The 19,455-nt window shown below is 40.3% G+C and overlaps 1 protein-coding gene across 6 annotated transcripts in view; it reads right to left on the bottom strand.

Moving 5' to 3' along the window:
* The window catches only part of ARHGEF7 (Rho guanine nucleotide exchange factor 7), a 161,443-nt gene that overhangs the window by 26,986 nt on the left and 115,002 nt on the right, over positions 1-19,455 (bottom strand). For all 6 annotated transcript variants that reach the window (XM_023737406.1, XM_023737405.1, XM_023737402.1 and 3 more), the window contains 8 exons: positions 14,330-14,468; positions 12,385-12,444; positions 11,509-11,655; positions 8,307-8,393; positions 6,056-6,134; positions 5,714-5,853; positions 2,882-3,106; positions 58-151 (listed from right to left, as the gene is read on the bottom strand). In XM_023737406.1, the coding sequence (XP_023593174.1) occupies positions 58-151; positions 2,882-3,106; positions 5,714-5,853; positions 6,056-6,134; positions 8,307-8,393; positions 11,509-11,655; positions 12,385-12,444; positions 14,330-14,468 (971 nt within the window). The remainder of the gene's footprint in view (positions 1-57; positions 152-2,881; positions 3,107-5,713; positions 5,854-6,055; positions 6,135-8,306; positions 8,394-11,508; positions 11,656-12,384; positions 12,445-14,329; positions 14,469-19,455) is intronic.

Genomic DNA, 19,455 nt, shown 5'->3' with positions numbered 1-19,455 from the left:
CCACACTTACTCACTTTTCCTCACAGGAAGCCCACTCTTGCGCCCACACTTACTCACTTTTCCTCACAGCAAACTCTTCATCAGAAGCTTTCCGTTCAGGTTTGCGTTTGGGCAGCAGTTTTTTCATCGTCTTGGGGCTCTTGCTGAGATCCTGCGGAAATTACAAGGGGAAAGCAAATGGCAGCAATACTCCAAAGCAGTAATTTTTATTTGTGTATTGGTGAGGGTTGCTCTTCAGGTGTGAAATACTAAATCACTACGGCCAGTGTTATGAGCTTCCTATTTTTCTCATTATAACTGGAATTTTCTTTGCCAACTGCTGAACATTAATTTAAAATTAATAAGCCATTTTCAGTTTTCGTCATTGGTTAATATTTCCTCTTGACTCTGACAGAAACAGGTTTCCTTGTGTTACTTGGATCCCGTTAGTATAGTAACAACTCACAGCAAAGCTGCTTCAGGCTTGCAGGCAGGCTGGCAGCGTTTGGAGAGGATAAAAAAACGGACAGATGGAGAAGCATGTGGACAGAGGTGCATACACACTCCCAGGGGGGGTGGAGGGTGGGGCTGTGACTTCTGGAGGAGGGGACCCATCTGTCACATCTGATTAGAAACAGATGAGGAAACCAGGGCTATTTCTCAAGGAGAGGTAAGTAAAAACTGATTCCTTTAAGGGAATACTTGAAGCCTCTAGTGAGAAGAAAGGAAACTAGGAGATCAGCTAGCTGGCTTTGAGAGCAGAGGAACGCTGGGATAGAAGGTTGGCGCTGGCTGTTCTCTATACGGCAGGTTCACGGAAATGTAATGTTTAAGAAGGTCATGGTCTACCCCCTCCTTTCCAACACAAGATTTCTAAGAGAGTGAGGACTCAAACGGTGGAAAACTAAATGAGCAAAACCAAGTCCAAAGGGTGTGGGACCAGTTTCCCTTTTCAAGCATGTATGAAATATCCACATCCAAAAAGGCTAACTTCTGCATCCTTTAAATTATATAAACCACTTATTAATCGTAAAATGAGAAATTAAGATTCGGAAGGTGAGTCTGAAAGCAGGGTGTGAATGAAGCCTGATTTTTAGTTACTAAACCTTTTTCTGTAATAATAAAAATAAAAAATTTAAAAAAAAAACTTTTTTTAAAAAGCTGTTAGAAACACAGCAGAAATCAGCTCACGAAGAAATATATTTACTATGTGTCCTACAGCTGGAAAGCCTAAAAATAAATGAGCTGCCCTGATTCAAAACTAACAGAGATACTCTTGATAAGTACACCAAGATGAATCCCTGTCCTTCTAACTGATTAGAAGGGTATGTCATATGCAGAGGGCCTCAAAGTCAATACATAAATCTACCTGACTACCTGAAACTAGGTAAAGCTGGCTGCAGGCTAGCTCTCCATGAATTTCCATTTTCTTCCACCATGCTGTATAAGATTACTTCTTGCTAAATGTCTTGAAGAACTTGGTAATGCTGGGCAACTACAGCATATCAAACACTTCTCCAACGTGATGTCCAGCAAAGCAACTGCAGCCGGGTTTCTACAAACTCAAACTTATGTTCACCTCAATACCTTTCTACTTCTTTGCTATTTTTTGTTGCTACTGCTGAGCTTTGCTTTTAAATTCATTACAACCTCATTCCCTTGATATAAGCCTAACAGTTTTACCCAATTTTCTGTCCAGATAATTAAATCACCACAAATTCTTGTCTGCATTATCTCACTTTTCCTTTGGCGTGTAACCACTAAACCATGTAATAAAAAAAATCAGCATTCTTTAAGTAACTGCCATTGATAAGAAACTCTTGACATGGGTATATGACTGTCAGCAAGAGACATGCCACAAAAAACAAAATTCATTAAAAACCAAAAAAATGCAAAAGATGGATGATAACTTCTTTGCGGCACTTTTATACGTCTTAAAATGCTTAGGGCTGCTGGCAAGTACGGAGCGTCTGCTGTGGGCTCCTTTGCAAATGCGGCTGTCAGCTGGACTTGATACCAGGTATCCGCGCTTCAACATGCTCCCAGTCTCTATTCAATAAAAGCCTGAGTGTGTCTCAGAGCACATTTCTCCACACACTTCCTTTCCCCATCAAAGCAGGTTTAGGGAAAAGTGTACGGAACTGCTCGGACATATTTATGAGCAAGAATTTTATTTTTATGCACGTGGTGTATCTAAAAACACTGAATTAGAATGAAGGGGGGTAAAAATTATAATTTCTCACACATCAAAGGAGGGAGTTGCCTTAATTATTATTTTTTATTTCTGTATATTATTCTCTCCATCTCAGACAGCTTCTGGTGACAGATTCAGGGTTCCCTAGACAGGATCCTAAAGAAAGGGTCATAAGGGGCAACAGAATAGCACGCAGAAATAAAGTGACACCTCTCTCCAACCGGAAGTTCAAAATAACTCGAGGCTCAGTAAAAGGCAAAGAGGAGGCCCGTGTAAAACTTCCTAGCTCCTGGCCCCTGGCATCAGCAGGAGTTAAGGAAGAGCCACAGAAGCCACACTTGTCACAGGAACGCAGCTTCTGCTGCATAATAAAGGCCCCTTTGTGAAAATGCACAGGAAGGATCCCATGCTGCACACCCTCTTCCCTTGTGGGTCTCCTGTGGGGTCCCAGGCCCCTGACACAGCGTTTAAGGCAAAGACAAATAAGTGAGGGCAGACCCTTCTTCACACTTCTGAAGAAGCTAATCTGTATTTTTTATGTCACAGATAGAAATACTGGACTGCCAATATTTCTAAATTCATTGAAATAAAAAAAGGTGGGGGTGAAGTACAGGATAATCTATTTAACACACCCAGATTCCAGGTTCCGTTTACTCTTGTTCTGTCACCCTCTCTACAGTGGCTTCTAGAAGGGTCAGAGGACCTCACCTCTTTGTAACACAGAGCAGCTGAAGGCCGGAGAGGAGGTGCAGGGCGCAGGCAGCTCAGGCTCCACGGTTTGGGGGTTTTAGGCGGCTCCAGAGGTCCCCAGTTAATGGTGGTGTGTGGAGTCCCGTGGTGGGAGAGGTGAGGGAGGGTGTGGTATGCAGGCGTCAGTGGCACTGGCTTGCTGTCTGCATGTTTGCTGGATGGGGTGATGGGATGGGAAGGAAGCTGCCAAGTGCACAGGTTTTGAGAAAAGAGAATAAACAAAATATAAGACCTAAGGCATTCACAGGAAAATAAACCTTGATCAAATAAAGCTAAGTTTGTTTGTTTTTAAAAAACACTTCCAAAGACCCAATCCCCCAACTGTTATCATTTCTTTTCAATGTCTCTCAACAGCCAGTCTCTCGGTCACACATGGTCGGCTGTGGCACGCCTGGGCTAGAACAGAGCTCCTCGCTATTCTGCCGAAGACCACGCATCCGTCAGTAATGAGCACCACTGAACTGAGTACCCAAAACCCCCAACACTCTACAAGCCACTTCCTGGCCATGGGAGTAACATGTGAAAACAAAATTTCTCACTTGGTATAAAAATCGGTATTATACGAGAGAACAGACATTCTTTGTGCCAGGCATACAGTTAGAGGGGAGGGCAAGGTAGTCTTTCTCTCAAGTCACATATATCTACTGGCTGGTGACACAGGGGTCGGCAAAACTAGAGCCTGCCCACTGTTTTTGTTAAAAAAAAAAGGAAGTCCGATTGTCACACAGCCATCCCCACTCCTTTACTGCTGTCTATGCTGCACTCATGTTACAACGGCAGCTGTCCCCTAGCTGCAACGGATACCTTACAGCCCAGAAAGCTGGGAGTATTTACCACCTGGGCCTGTACTAAAAAAACTGCCAACCTCTGCAATAAAACAACTTATTTTCTTGGAAAAAAAAAAAAAAAAAAGCTTTAAATAAAACAAAGTTATTCAAAATCTAATTTCTCAGAGAAATATATTGGTTACTGGCATTTACATTCCTGGAAAACCCAAAAATATCCCATCACACAGACAGTTAAAGGAGAAAATGTTAAATAAAGTAAGTAACCCTCAAAACTAGCCAATGACCTCAAATCAGGGAGGCATCCTGAAAAGGAGAAGAGCTGAATGGTTCTGTGAAGAGGCCACCTGAAGTGAGGCTGCCATTCTGGAGAACTGAGCGGCAGCTGACACACTGGATCAGTGGGGCCCGTACCACCAGAGTCGAGAACATGAGCATTCAACTTTCTATGCAAGCCACAAAAATCACACGCTAGTCCTTGGTGGAAGGGCGGTGGCTGGAGTGTGAGACTCAGAGCGTGCTAGATAACTATGTTAAAATAATTTTTTTCAAATTAAATAATTCAAAGAAAAAAATTATGCAAAACATTCCTTCTAGCACTGAGGTCATGGTAAGCAATGTTTGATTTCGTTTTTCCTTACTTGAAAAAATCAAAAAGGCTATGTTTTATTTCAAAATTGGAATATTATTCAAGTGGGGCACAGTCAGATCACGGGCAGAATACAGAATCCCCCAGAGAGGCGCTCCCTCGGGGAAGGCAGCACTTTGCAGACGCCCATTGTGTGAGGAACAGTGCCGTCAACCCAGTGGGGACTTCAGGCCGCGTCCTGAGGAAACACCTCCCTTGTCGCTCAGTGACGTGACAAGAAACGCTGAGATGCCAAGGTCCAAGTACACAGCCAACTCGGACGTGGTACAGAATTTTAGGAAAACTAGTTTCAGTCTGTTTTTGAGAATATGAATGAAAAGGAACTTCCACTTTTCTTTATGAACATGCAGACATGTACATACATGTCCTTGCAATAAACACAGTCCCATGAAAGTTAAAATCTTTAAAAGGATGGTGAGGTTACAAATGACACACCCACTGACAAGGAAACGTGAGCTGAAGCAAACGCGTAGTTTTCATCTCTGAACAGTTCAAATAGGGAGTGACACAATGAAACGCTGACCCATTTATTACTCTATCCTGATGTTTCTCGAGCTAAAACTTTTAATCTGAAGGACAATGAATGGGAAAATGAACTCACGTGGTAGAAAATGTCCTAATAAAGATCATAAGACTCTTACAGGGATATGAGAAAAATCTACTAACTGAAAATGCTTGTGTGATCATCATTCGTTTTTAAAAAGGTTTCTCCAGTTTTAAAATGTTGTTTAATAAAGACAATGAGTGTTAAAATAATTCAGCACTAATATCTTAAGCATAAAACACCAGTACAGAGTTGTAAACACTGAAACTGTGGGACTGATCTACTTGGCAATAAGTACATAAAAAATCAAAGAGCTGCTGAGCTCTTCTAGGTAAAGACACGACTTTCTTAAAATCAAAACGCTGAGTCGAGAATTACATTTTAAGGCCTTCAACAAGAATCTGGTCCCCACCCCCTTTTTTTTTTTTTTAAATCATCTTATTTATTTTGTTATCTTTTATGAAACAAAATAAATAAAGTTGAAATTCTCAGAAATAATCTATGGACTGGTGGCTTTTGGTGGTTTAGCTGAAAACTCTCCCAAGTTAGTCTCTGAGAGGCAGCCTGCTACTCAACTTTCACCAAACCCCGTATGAGCACACGATTTTAGGGCTGCTTCACAACAACCATCATCGCAGAACTACTCACTATTAGATGGATACGAATCAACCATTTGCCAAGAAATATGAAGGAAATATTCTTCATTACTGAGCTAGAAATTACTTATGCTGCCAAGTACACAATCACTTCCTGACAGCTCCAGCAAAGGGGTGATACTGTATGCCGTTGGGAAGGCGCAGCGCAGTCCTTACAGTATGGGATGGCACAGAATGAGGCTTTATCGTGGGATTTCCGACAGACGTGACTTTGGTCTGCTTCTGCAGATGGTCCACCCATTCGTGCAAATCCTGCTGGTTGTTGCATGACACTAATATCCGCTCAATCATGCTTCCTACAGGAGACAATGAACAGGCTGAGACAGAAAAACAGGCAAGCAGCACGCACACGCAGGCACACGCAGGCACACGCACCCAGAACACACTTCGACAGTGCTTGAACACCAGCCCTCGGAATTACTTAAGCAAGAATCTGCAAACATACAGTAATCTAGCTCTCACCAACAGACAGCATTCACAAAAGTTTGCGCCTATCACCTGATATTTCAAATGAATTTTTATGATTTTCACTGTCCTCAAGCTTTGTGATTGTCATTCCTGTTGTTGGTAGCTTTCCCTAAAAAAAGAACCCCCCCACAAAAGAAAAACAATTAGTGCTTTTCTAGTAAAGAATGTATCATTATTAAAATAAATATTTAAAATGACAGGAGCTGTGTTTATAAACCAAAAAGCTCTTTTCTTTCAACCAAATGCATGTATAATACAAAGATCTCCATCTCAAACAAGAAATCATAAAGCTGTAAGAAACTGAATAAACAAAAAGATACAGAAAAGTAGCAAACCAGAATAAAAATAAACATCATCTGATAAGTTACTCTAAGCATAAACCCCAGGACACAAAAATATTACACATTATAATTTTAAAAACACACAAAGCCAGTGCCTAGAACAGCTGTTTTAAATGACTTGCTTTATAGAAAGGAAGCACATTATTTGCTTCATAAACAAATAAAGAGGATGCTCCAAGTCTGAAGGCAAAAGTAAGGGTGGGAAATAAGGGTAAGAAAAGGAAATGTATAATGGTTATACTTTGTAGTTTAAATACAAAATACATAGTTAGGCTAAACGTTGCACCCAACGCAAAAAGTGGGAGGCAACCAGGTCCTCTCTGAAAAAGGAAGAAACCCGTAACTGGAACTGGAAATGTCATGGAGAGATTTACCAGAAAAAGGATGCAAACTGATAATCAACAACAAAGCAGCAGCGAGAAACAAGACAACGCAGCCCAGTTCATCTAAACCACAATACACAGTGAGCAGCCACGTCTTCGGAGAAGTCTGCAGGTTTGGGGAGCACGCTGCTGTGGAACAACGAGTCAGCTCAGGAAAGGAGCGTCAGCACCTCTAGAGCAGAGGTTCTCAGTGGGCTAAAGCAGACAATTTGCCCCCAACAGAGGACATCTGGCAAACGCCTGGCAGGGCTGCTCCTGACATCTAGTGGGCAGGGGCAGGGCTGCTGCTGTAAGTGCTACAATGCCCAGGACAGCCCCCCACCCCCCGCCCCAACAAAAAATCATCCAACCCAAAATCTCAATGGTGCCAAGACTGAAAAACCCTATCCTAAAGTATAGCAGGTGTAACATTAGACATGTGAGGTACTTCTGCTTGATACTTCTGTATCAATGCCATATATTAGCAGCTTTGAGAAGTCCTATAGAAAATAAAACTGTGTAACTGCGTTTAGCTTAGCATATCTTAAAATCATTAGGGCATAAAACACTGCTGTTGTTGTAGTTAACCTTTTTTAACATCCCTTAAAGCCAGTGCTCTGAGGGATGGTAAAGCATATACTGTAAAACAGAAATGAGTATCGATGATAAACAGACCGTTGGTCAACAGCACTTAGAAAGGAGAAACGTCCAAGAACACCGTGCAGAGAGAATGGGAAGGTAGCGTCCTATTGGTGGAAGGAGGCATTCAGCAGCATGTCAACACCAACATCAAGGGCAAATACTGTATGCCCACTAGCCGTGTATGTAGCCTGGGTGAATGTGAACCTACCCCAGATGGCAATTCTCCTTTAGGTTAGAGAGTGGGGCCCTGTCTTTAGCCAGCCCACTGGGATGCTCCTATGGCAGGTTTAAAGCCCAGAGGAGGGAAGGCACGGGCTCAGACTTCGGTTTATCGGGTCGTTTAACAAAGGGCTGGCTACCGGCAGCCACAGACAACCTGGCCTCAGTAGCAGCAGCCTTAGAAATGAAGAGTCATTATTTTTCAGAATATGTCCGTATGTATCTGCATTACAAATTTGGAATAACTGTAACGACAACTCCTCTCTGAGCAGCAGACAATGGTTTTTGTGGAGGTACAATGAAGCCGTCCACCTTTGACTCCGTGTTCACTTGTTCTCATAGAGGATGATACAAAGCATGTTCCAAAGAAACACAAATCAAAGAAAACAAAGTAGCTGACTTATGCTGAAGTACCGTCTGGTGATTGATTAGTCCTTAATAAATGGATGGAAATGGTATTAGCATCTTCTATAACTCCATAAAAAAAAAGGCCATGAAAACTTGCAAAGAGCATTTACTAGACATATAGGAAAAAATAAGCTACTTAATACCACCATTATAAATTAGTGTCCAAAACCAGAAAAGACTCCCCCTTGCATTCTTCTTAAATCACCTCTCATATTTTCCCAAAGAAAAGCAGTGAAATGATTTTTTTTTTAAAATTAGGTTAAATGATCACTCATGATAAACTAAATACCATTTTAAAACGTGCTTTACCTGGTAGATGAAACCACTCATCCTAGGACTGGCGGACAACATTAGCAAGATATTTGGGAAGAGTAGAAGATACCTTTCATTCTTTTCCTAATGTAAAAAACAAACAAATCCAAATAATTTTTTAAAAATTTATACTTACAGATGTGAGCACAAATAGTTCCTTCACCCTATGCCCTATGCAACACTGTCATTTGCTGTTCGGGTTTCCCTCTGCCAAATTTTATTAGCTAAATTAAATAGAAACAACACTGTAATAAATTCTACATTAAGTATTAAAATATGATGAAGAGAGTTCTTTAACATATAGGTGAAAAGATGGGCTACTAAATTCTTCACAAGGAAAATGTAAGAAAGTAAACTAAATTATTAAAATATCCTGGACTCACAAGTAGCCTGTGTAACATCTTTTGGAAATATCTGGTTAAAGTTCAGCTCTGCCATTAACTGTTTCTGGTAAATCAAAATTTTCTTTTCATGGTTGGGAGAAAAGGAACTTGTAAAATTTTCGGGAGGGGAAGGACCAAGTAGATCCCTAAAGCTAATGGTAGAATAAAACATTAAAATCAATTTTGGTTTATTAATTCCTGGCACTTCCCTAAGACTCCATGGTGTGTCAATTCAATACTATTCTCGTCCATCCCATAAACTTTACTTAATTCTATGAAAGACTTAACAGCAGTACTTAAAACTTAAAACATTCTACTTTAATTATACAACAAAAGCCAAAGAGACTACAGCTAAAAGACAAAAACTCCAAGAACCTAAAATGAGACACGGAAACAGGGAGGAAAGTACTAGAAAGCAGTTTCTCCAAGTATACCCCTCAGAACACTAGACCTATGCAACGTGCTTTAAAAAAATTCTATACATTAAAGAAGTTGTTGGAAATGAGGTAACACCCCCCACTATACACACTGTGAACAGAGGAAGGGGTTAGAGTTCTGTCATGAAGAAATCTCTTGAATTGATTACAATCTTATCAGTCATGATTATAACAACTTTGAATTATTTTTTGAATAGCCATCTATTAACCCATTAATCCACCACCATCGAGTGGATTCCAACTCATAGCGACCCTACAGGACAGAGTAGAACTGCCCCATAGTGTTTCCAAAGAGCAGCTGGTGGATTAGAACTGCCGACCTTTTCCTCAGCAGCCGTTTGCTTAACCACTGTGCCAGGAGGGCTCCAGCATCTATTAGTGTTTTGTAAATCTAGCATTACAAAGAGCACACTTTGAGGAAATGGTTACGTAGAGTATTTTAAATAAAGTTAAAAAGCACATAAGAAATAGCATGGAAAGGTTTTTTTTTTTTTTAAATCAATGTAGTAGACCAACCCAAAAGAACACAAAACCAATTACCACTGAGTTCATTCCGACTCATAGCAACCCTATAGGACCGGAGAGAACTGGCCCATAGGGTTTCCAAGGCTATAATCTTTACGGAAGCAGACTGTTACATCTTTCTCCCGAAGAGCCGCTGGTAGATTTGAACCACCACCCTTTCGGCTGCAGCCGAGTGCTTAACCACTGCACCACCAGGGCTCCTTGTAGTAGACTAGAATGTCATTATTTTATGGTTCCTAAACTACAAGACCTTGGTACCTTAGTAGAGGGGTGACATCATTTTAAAAATTTTAGGTGGCAAGGAATACACACTGTGAGTATAAGTTTCAGTTTTCTTATTATCCGAAGAGTTTCAAGCTTAAAAATGGGTTATCAGCATATTTTAATCCCATTAATTTTTTTTTTTTCCAAATTCGAAAGAGGTACTCGTGAATCATGAAAGAAAGCCTGCTCAGTTTTCACGGTGTGGGGATGTCACAAGGATCTGGTCTCATCTCTCACTGCCACTGAATCCACAAAGAAAACTGTGAATACCATTTAGTATACATTAACAGAGAAGGAGAATAATACAGACAGGTGAAAACATAAATTCTCTAGTACGACAGCCTTGTTCAGAGCCCTTGGCTGATGACCACATCTCTAAGACCTGTTCTGTTGCAGACATTTGCACAAACAGAACTCCTTATCCAACAGGTCTCCCATCTACAAGTCTTGTCTGAACACTGTGACTCTCCATTTGTACACTTAAATAAATGATATTTTGTCTAAATACCATAATTAAAATACCATTTCAGAAGTGTGGCTGTTCCCCAAATAGGGTTTTTACATTCACGTGATCTTTCCACGTGTCACAGTGATTAAGTTTCTTGGAGATGTTACTGAATGAGCAGATTGAGTCTCTACTTCTCTACTGACTACTGACGAGCTTGGTTATAATGAAGAAACAGGCCATTTCTACCAGAAATCAAGGGAACTGCAACTCCATTTCTGAACTCAGCTAATTTCTGAGGAAATTTCATTAAGAGGTAATGATGTTACTGTCTTTCCTAAAGTGGGTACTAAACACAGTTATGTCTGATGGGAGATTACTTCCCAAGAAATACAGACACATTTTGGAAGAGGAGTACCTACCACTACCAAGAGCTTACTAGGTGCCAAGCCCTGGGATGAGCACTTTACATGGATTAGTTCTTTCAATACAGACTTTGGTTCGTAACTTAAACAGAGCAAGAATTCAACAATCAGCTCTAAGCCTCTTTAATATACCTGGGCCTCTTTCATATTTGTCAATGGTAAAAGGTAGACAATAAGCTATAAAATAAGATACAACCAAAAAACTACACCCACTGCCGTCCAGACAATTCTGACCCATAGTGACCCTACAGGACCCAGCAGAACAGCCCCACAGGGTTTCCAAGGAGCGGCTGGTGGATATGAATTGCTGACCTTTGGGTTACCAGCTGAGCTCTTAACCACTGCACCACCAGGGCTCCGAACATAAGATAGGATTCCTATTAAATATTACTTGTCATTACTTGACATTCTTTTTAAATCTTGTATTACAAATCATAAAAACAGACAGTCTAAAGCATTTACAATGAAGGCCGTACTGAGAAATCTTAAAAAGCATTTAGAAAACAAATCATATTTAATATAAACTATGTTCAGCTTTTAACTTAACTTTTACTCAAGGCATTTTAATAGTTTTGGGGAAAACAATTTAGAGACTGGAACAACAACAAAATTCAGCAAATGGCCCTGGTGCTCCTTCAGTGTTTCTCTCACTCTGTTTACATGTAGCCATCCCAGAGAGGCGTCAGAAGCCGTCTCCAGTACACGCCGCAGCTGCGTTACCTCACTCCCGGCACACTGAATCATGACCTGCGACATGTAGACAACACTGCCCAGGGTCTTTATGTCATCCCCCTCCCAGCTTCGGATGGCTTCTGTCAGGATCTGCAGCTCCAGCTCTTTCCTCTTCCGTACTTCCTGACACTGGGCCTGAGAAACACAGGAGGACACTGTTAGAAGGGACAGAAACATCCAACGTCTTAAGCTGTGGTCATACTGCTCTGAATCTTATTTCTTCTTAAGATAGGTAATTTATCAAAATGCTTGCTTAATTTACAAGATTAGATTTAAGTCAAGAGAAACAAAACAAACAACTGTTCCAGAACACTAAAAACTATTTTAGAAAACTATAGCAGATCTTGCTACTTTTAGGAAGATGAAATGTACACTGGACAAGAAAAATATTTTCTTTCTGTTTTAATTAGTGCTTGCCAACAAAGACTGAGAAGAGGAAAAAAGAAGAGGAAGTACAATCTGTGCTATAAATAAGACCTATATTTCTCAAACACATCTGGTGAGACAACAGATCAACTGGAGCCATCGGTACTGTGCTTCATGCTGCGTCACTAAAGATGCTGTAGACGGAGATTTAAAAAATGTTTAGAACCACATTTACATAGCTATAACGTGAATTATTTTGTGTCACATTTTTAATTAAAGAAATAATCTTTTCATTTTTCTGGTACCCCTCATCAAGCATGAAAATTCACTGGCCATGTAATACCTACTATATGTTTACTATGACTTCATCTGAGTAAACCCGGAATTACATTCCACAAGTAATTTTTTCATCATCTAACATTTTCAGTCGATAAACAATTTTTCTCCATTTATTTGCTATAATAACGTCTCAGGAAGAAAAAAAGGTGAATCACTTACTGAGAGGTTTTTGAAGGCTGTCATGGATTTCTGAATATCTTGTCGATCTGGGTGGTAATCCTTTGAAGAAAACAAACGCACTATTAGTTTTCAAAATGAAAAGTTTTTTTTAAAAAGGCATTCTCTATACACTACCTTGAAACTTTTCCGATACTCCTCAGCCTTTAGCATGCCCCTTTTTCTCAGCGTTGGAAATAAATGTTTCTTGTTCTTTAAGGGAATCATCATAGAGCTAATGACCTCAGGTCTTATGAACACAATGACCTCAAGGAAGAAAATAATTTATAACAGAAAAACTCAAGAGCAGGGGTGAGCAAACCATGCCTGTCTCTGTAAATAAACTTTTATTGGCACACCACCACACTCTGTCCTACAGGGTCACCGTGAGTCCGAGTCAACTCCACGCCAACAGGTTTTGGTATGGCTGCTTTTGCGCCCCAACTGCTGAGCTGAGTAGTTGCAACAGGGACTACAAGGTCCACAGTATTTACTAACTGTCCTGTTATGGACTGAATGGTGTTCTCCAAACGGATACGCTCAAGTCCTAACCTCCAGTACCTGGGAACATGACCTTGTTGAAACAGGGTCTGTGAAGATATTATCAGTTAACACAAGGTCACTGGAGTAGGGTGGGTCCTGACCCAACCTGAATGCTGTCTTTATAAAGAAGGTAAGACACACAAGGAAGACAGCCACGTGAAGATGTATCTACACGCCAAGGATCTCACAAAACTCCCGGGCTACTGGAAGGCGGAAGGGACAAGCGAGGTCTAAACTACCAGAAGGCGGAAGGGACAAAGTGAAGTCTAAGCTACCAAAAGGCAGAAGGGACAAAGCAAGGTCTAAGCTACCAGAAGGCGGAAGGGACAAGCGAGGTCTGCCCCCAGAGCAAACAGAGACATGGCCCTGACAATACCCTGAATTCACACTCCTAGCCTCCAGAAGTGTGCGTGAGACAGTAAATGTCTGTTCTTACCAGCTACCCGATTCGGTACTCTCCCATGGCAGCTAATACGTGCCTCTTCACAGAAAAAGTCTGCGGGCCCGCAGCCAAGAGAAGGACTTGGGCCCAAATGTTGGCCAGGCCCACAACGTGCTACTCAGAAAAAAGATATCGTATTTTACGCAAATAGCACACACCTTTTATGTTTGTTTCCCAACTGCACCCTTGCCCTGCATGGTATTTTTGTAAGAGCGCTATGCTAATTTTTTTTTTTCCCCACAGCAACATGTAAAAAAAATTCGCATAGCCACATGGTTGGAAAACGTGGAAGGTACTTGTGTAAAAGTACAGTAAATGTATAATATTATAATTTAATGGTTCTTTTACTATTGTTACTTTATAACTTAAAGGAGCATTGGTGGTGCAGAGGTTAAGCACTAGGCTGCTAACCAAAAGGTTAGCAGTTCTGACCCACCAGCCCACTCTGTGGGAGAAAGATGTGACAGTCGACTTCCGTAAAGACTTACAGTGTTGGAAACCCTATGGGGCAGTTCTACTCTGTCCTATAGGGTTGTAATTGACTCAGTGGCAATGGGTTTGTTTTGTTTTATCATTTAACAGTTCTTTTATTATTGTTACTTTATAACTTAACTACTTATTATTTATAGCTAAATGTTCCTGATATGATACCACAATGGCATTTAAAAATTAGTTTAAGATTTTACAGCTTTTGGAGATTTTTCTATCAGCAGCAGTGGGTAAGAGAGGAGATGAAGGGGCAAATGATTTTTTTTTTTACAGAGCTGGATAAGGAGAAAAAAACTAATATTTAACAAACTCATGGTGAAAATCCATTAAATTAAAAACTCTTGGTAAATTTGCTTTTAGGTTCTGGAGTCAAAAACAAAGCATTATGAATACTTCTTGTACAGTAAAGCCAACAACAATGCCACCAGTTCATGGCTGACGGGCTCTAAGTGGCAGAAACGCAGAGAGCAGCACCTCCATGTGTCTCTCCAGCTCCTTGAGTAAGGTGGGGTATTTGTCCAGGCGCATAAACGGTTTGCTGAGGCCCGTGGTCAACACGAGGATTCCAGGGCTGCTGGCACCTTTCAGCTCCATGAACTCTCCCAGCTCCTCCCTAATCAAGTACCAAGACAGGAGAAAAAAGAAGGCCTATTGTTAGAGTTAGCTGTTCTTGTTTCCATTAGCAATAAGCAGGATTCATGAAATAGAAGAGCATCATACAGCATTTAATATTCTGAAGGCTATAGCTTTTATAACCAAAAACACATGTTGGTTATTTCAAAAACACCAAACAGGTGGGGGTGGGGGTCATGTTATTGCTCTCATTCACACAGCAATTGCATATAATATAGAATACATTTTTTTCCCTATGAAATTCATTAAAGAAAAGCTCACTTCAGTAAGTCAATTTCATATAAATTAATTACATAGTCAACTGACATACATTCAGTATGTCAATTACATTGTGTCCAAATGTAAGCATGCATTCTTAGAATTTCTGAGAATGGATCTTGAATCTGGGAAACCTCAAAACAGTAAGAACAGTAATGAGTTTGGCTTAAGTACAAGATGCTTTAAAAGTATGATACACTGAATCAGAGCATCAACCCTCTAGATGCGTATTGGTTCGACAACGGTGCAGCTGAACATCTACTGCAGTCTAAGCATTATTATGTCTGATGAACAAGTGATGGTTCCTGATCTTCATGAGTAGGCAATCAACACAATAAAAGCAAGAATATTTAGCATTTTGAAAGCATTTTTACAGCTTCATTTTATTTAATCCTCACAATTTGAAAGTAGAAACATATTCCCATATACAGAAAGTAAAGAATTTTAAAAACAAGTGTTCAGTATTTTACCATTATGCTTTTGCCACCGTCTTCACTATACCTCACCCAGCTTGTACTATCACCTATACACTCATGAGGCCTATATTTTCATGCAAACTATATTTGCCCTGAGAGCTCAAATTCAACAACCATAATGTTTAGAAAGATTATGGAAAAGTCAGCTCTGGAAATCAAGCCCAAAGACATGGATGTGAACTCAAACACCATTGTTGCCAATTTTATGATTGCTGTCAAGTCACGTCAACACTGAGGTTATTCATCTCTCCACTGTGGAGCAGACAATCTTCAGGGTCCACGCTAGGACCACAGGTGTGTATCCATCACTCACACACTACATGCATCAACCCACACATTCGGAGCTGTGTGAGCCGACGGAATGAAAGAAGAAGTCCCATCAGCTAAAGTCATCCAAGTGGTGTTCCAGAAAGGGCGCTGTCTCTCGGTCAGAACACCTGGATTTGAATCACAGCCATGCCTCTTATCCCAAACCGTTTTTCCTAGTCTTGGGTGTTTTCCCTAAAAGGAACAGACGCTTCTATCTCTCAGTATTACATAAATTAAATCCTAAGATAAATATGCAAATCCATACAGAACAACTGAGCAAAGGGTAGGCACTCAAATACAGGTTAAATGAGCCTGAACCCCAGGGAGAGACCCAGCTGCTGCCATACCTCTTCCACCCCATTCCCTCTCCACCTCCTGCTTGCCCAACACTCAAGCTTCTTGGGAACACCAGACGCAGGAAGAGTTCGGTGACCGTAACGAGAATGCTTGTCTTTTACACTCACAGCACCCTCCACTCTGGCTGTATTCGCTACCAGGAAGGTCACCACACGCTCACAGTCCTGATTCAGAAAATGCTCCTCTCTTTAAGTAGTAATACTCACTGTATCGGTCCCTAAGGCATGACTAGAGGAAATGATGAGTTTAGGCACAAAACGTTCGTATTTTAACAGTATTTCTCTAAGTGTCGAACAATTTATCAGGCACAGTCTCATTAAAATCAAACTTTATGATATTCAAAGTATATTTCAACTCCTTTAAATATAATCCATGCAGGGCCTTTTCTACCAAGAAAAAAACCAAAGTAAAACCTATTCAAGTAATTACTGGTACTTCAGGGTTAGGTTTGGAATTTCATAGCTATACCTACGGCAGAGGTAATTTACAAATTACCCAAACTGAGTAGGTCACCCTCCTCAACCATCAGCTCCCCACTCGCCACCCCAAAAAAAAAGCCTAAAATTTAAAAATTCAAGTTTTGCAAGCAAAATGAACTTCTTTTAACGTCCTCACAACATTCTGGTAACGGGAGAACATGCATACGATTAAGAAAGGAAGCAGCATTTTATAAATCTTTATAGGTGACTGTGTTCATTTCTTTAGTTTTTTATTTAGGACCAAACTGAAACGGCTGATTGCAGCTATTTTAACAAAAACAATGGCTCTTTCAGCTGACTTAATTTCTACTGAAGCCAGCAGCCTTTATACAGGGTAACTCCTCTGTATGAACTGAAATGACACCGTGGGCTGCAAAGAGTAACAAAAGGAACACACACAAAAAGCTATCATTTAGTCAAGCAAAAAGTAACAATTAAAGTGCTGGGGGGGGGGGACAGCAAAATTCACTTTTTTACAGACTAAATTATGAAACCCGTAATTCATTCAAAAATCAGCCATGAACAGACGCTGTCTGTTATTGCAGGATAATGCAAAGGTACATGTCAGTTATGATTCTACAGAATTGGTGATTCTACATATGCACTAGTTATGATTCGTACTTAGAATTTAAACTGACAAAAAGGACAGTGAGAAGGTAAATAAGACTTTTAAACTTCAAAACATTACACTGAAATTAACCCTTAAAAAATTATACTCAAGCACAAAAATAGACTAATCTACCCCTATACATGGCAACTTCAGGACTTTAACACACACAGGGAAGAAGCAAGCAAGATGTTTCAAGTTAAGAACCTAAGTATAAAAAGCACTGAACATTAAAAGAAACTATCAGCCAAGTGAAATCCCAGTCTCAATTCCCCAACTTACGCCTCTGACATGGGATCTGGTTTGAAGTAGACAGAATGGGAGCTCTCGCTGCTCGGAGGTCTGAGCAGGGCACACAGGCATCGCGTCCCATCTGACATCTGGGCACCTGCCGGCTCCCTGAGGGACTTTCTGTTTTATGGCTTAGAATTCCAGAGCTGAATTCTAAAGCGACTTACTCTAGGACTGCTCTTCAGAGTGCAACGACCTTGGTCCACTGACTTCCAAACTCTGGGATACACCAAAGGGAGGAGGTACAAAGTTTCTAGATTTGGAAACTGATCTGCATTCTTTACTCCAGTTATTTTGAGCAAATGCTGTGCTTACTATGTTTCCAAGATGACACAAAGCAGTCATTAAGGTAATGGCGCAGGATAAAGCCAACACATACTTGAGGAGCATTTCTCTTCAACATGTTAACATTTTAAGAAACATAAACTGTTAAATTGCTTTAAACGTCCTATTTAGGAAAAATCCTCACTTTTTCCATGGGAAAAATATTTATTTAGATTCTTCTCCCAAAACTGTCCACCCCAACCACCTTCTATACTTCCAATCCCATCTTGGAGGATTTTTAAAATAATAATAATGAAAATAAAAAGAAGAGGGGAGAAGAAAACCTGTTTTACAGCTTTCCTCTACCATTCTATTTGCTTCCTGCGTATCTCCCTCACCACTAGTATTTCCTGGAGACTTTTCAGCAGGACAAGTATAATACTTGCATTTTGGAGAAATTTCATTCATTTCTAACACCCAGAGTAGATGGTACAGCACATAACCGCACACCTGCTTCATAACTTAGGAAAGCTACATGTCTAATGTAGACACACTTCCAGAAGGGAGAGTGGCCAGAGGCAGACCAAAACGGTCTAAGGGTTGAAGAAGGGTTTTCTGTTGCTTCCTTTTCGATGACCACTCTGTATTCTAACCCCCCTTCTTCCCATCACCCCGTCAAAGATTGCTGCTTCACTTCAAGACTGAAGATGCTTTAAGACAAATGAGAAGTTACATTTTTTTTGACCGTTTAGCATTTAAGCATACTGAAGAAACAGTAAATGTTCAGGGTCATTTTTTTTTTTTTTAAATAGAAGATAAGACAACAAAACAATTAACATTTACTGAACATTTACAGTGTTCTGATCAGTTTATACATATTTTGCTTAATGTTTATAATAGCCCTAAAAAAAAAAGCACTTTCAGAAAAGGAAGTGAAGCCCAGAGACGTGAGGTAACTTGCCCAAGGTCAGACAGCCTGAAAGTTGCAGAGTAAGGACTTAAACTCAGGTCTAACTGATTCCAAAGGACGCCCACATAAGGACTTCCCTACACTACCGCTCACAAAACCCAACACTTGTGTTGATGCTATATATGAGCCAGCTGAAGTTCCACACAGTTAAGCAATGCTTGCTTACCAAGAATTAACTTTTAAGTTGAAGTATTTTGTTGAGAGTAGGTTGAAGTTAATACTGAAATTAGAAGCACAATGGCTTTTATCTTGATGCTACTAAAGCATTTTTTCCATTTATGGTTCGTAAAAACTTTGAACTTGTTTTTGAAAGAAATCACAGAATCATTTCTAATGCATTTATAATTTTTATTAATAAAAAAGACTGTCTCTTTTAGAGGCAGGATCTGAGCCTCGATTCTTGCCAAGTTACCTACCACAAAGCCAGAACGACTGAGATACTCCTCAACAGCTGAGACAGCTAAGCAGTTTCTTCTTCAAATTCTCAGGAAACAGATATAACACACGGTTTCTCCGTACCTGCCTCCTCTCTCAAGAGCAGTAAATCACCTGCCATTTGTTTTCCTTAGGTTTCAAGTAAAACAAACCAAAGCTAATGGTCTCAAATGTTTTATCAACAAAATTGAACACTAATCTTAAAGTGGTACATTTTCTCCTATACCACATCTATTCAGTCTCGGGACTTACAGTTTTAAGACCCGAGAGAAGTATGATTCCGGGGGCCTTGGTTTAGCTTGCCACCGTGTTCCCAAATGTTCACCAGCTCCTTCAACCCACTTTCCAAAGAGCTCCAGGCGGAAGAGGAGAGTTCAAAACAGAAAGAAGTTTTCTTTTAGCAGAAAACTAATCAACATTCCAAAGACTCCTTGCCTGTACTTCTCCAGTACTGCTTTTGCGGGATAATTTTAAAAATCTATCTTTTAATAATCAAGTGAATGTGAAGACCACACCACACA

Source organism: Trichechus manatus, unplaced genomic scaffold (genome assembly GCF_000243295.1).
Source record: "Trichechus manatus latirostris isolate Lorelei unplaced genomic scaffold, TriManLat1.0 scaffold00102, whole genome shotgun sequence".
NCBI lineage: Eukaryota > Metazoa > Chordata > Mammalia > Sirenia > Trichechidae > Trichechus > Trichechus manatus.
This window is presented reverse-complemented; position numbering and strand designations above follow the sequence as displayed.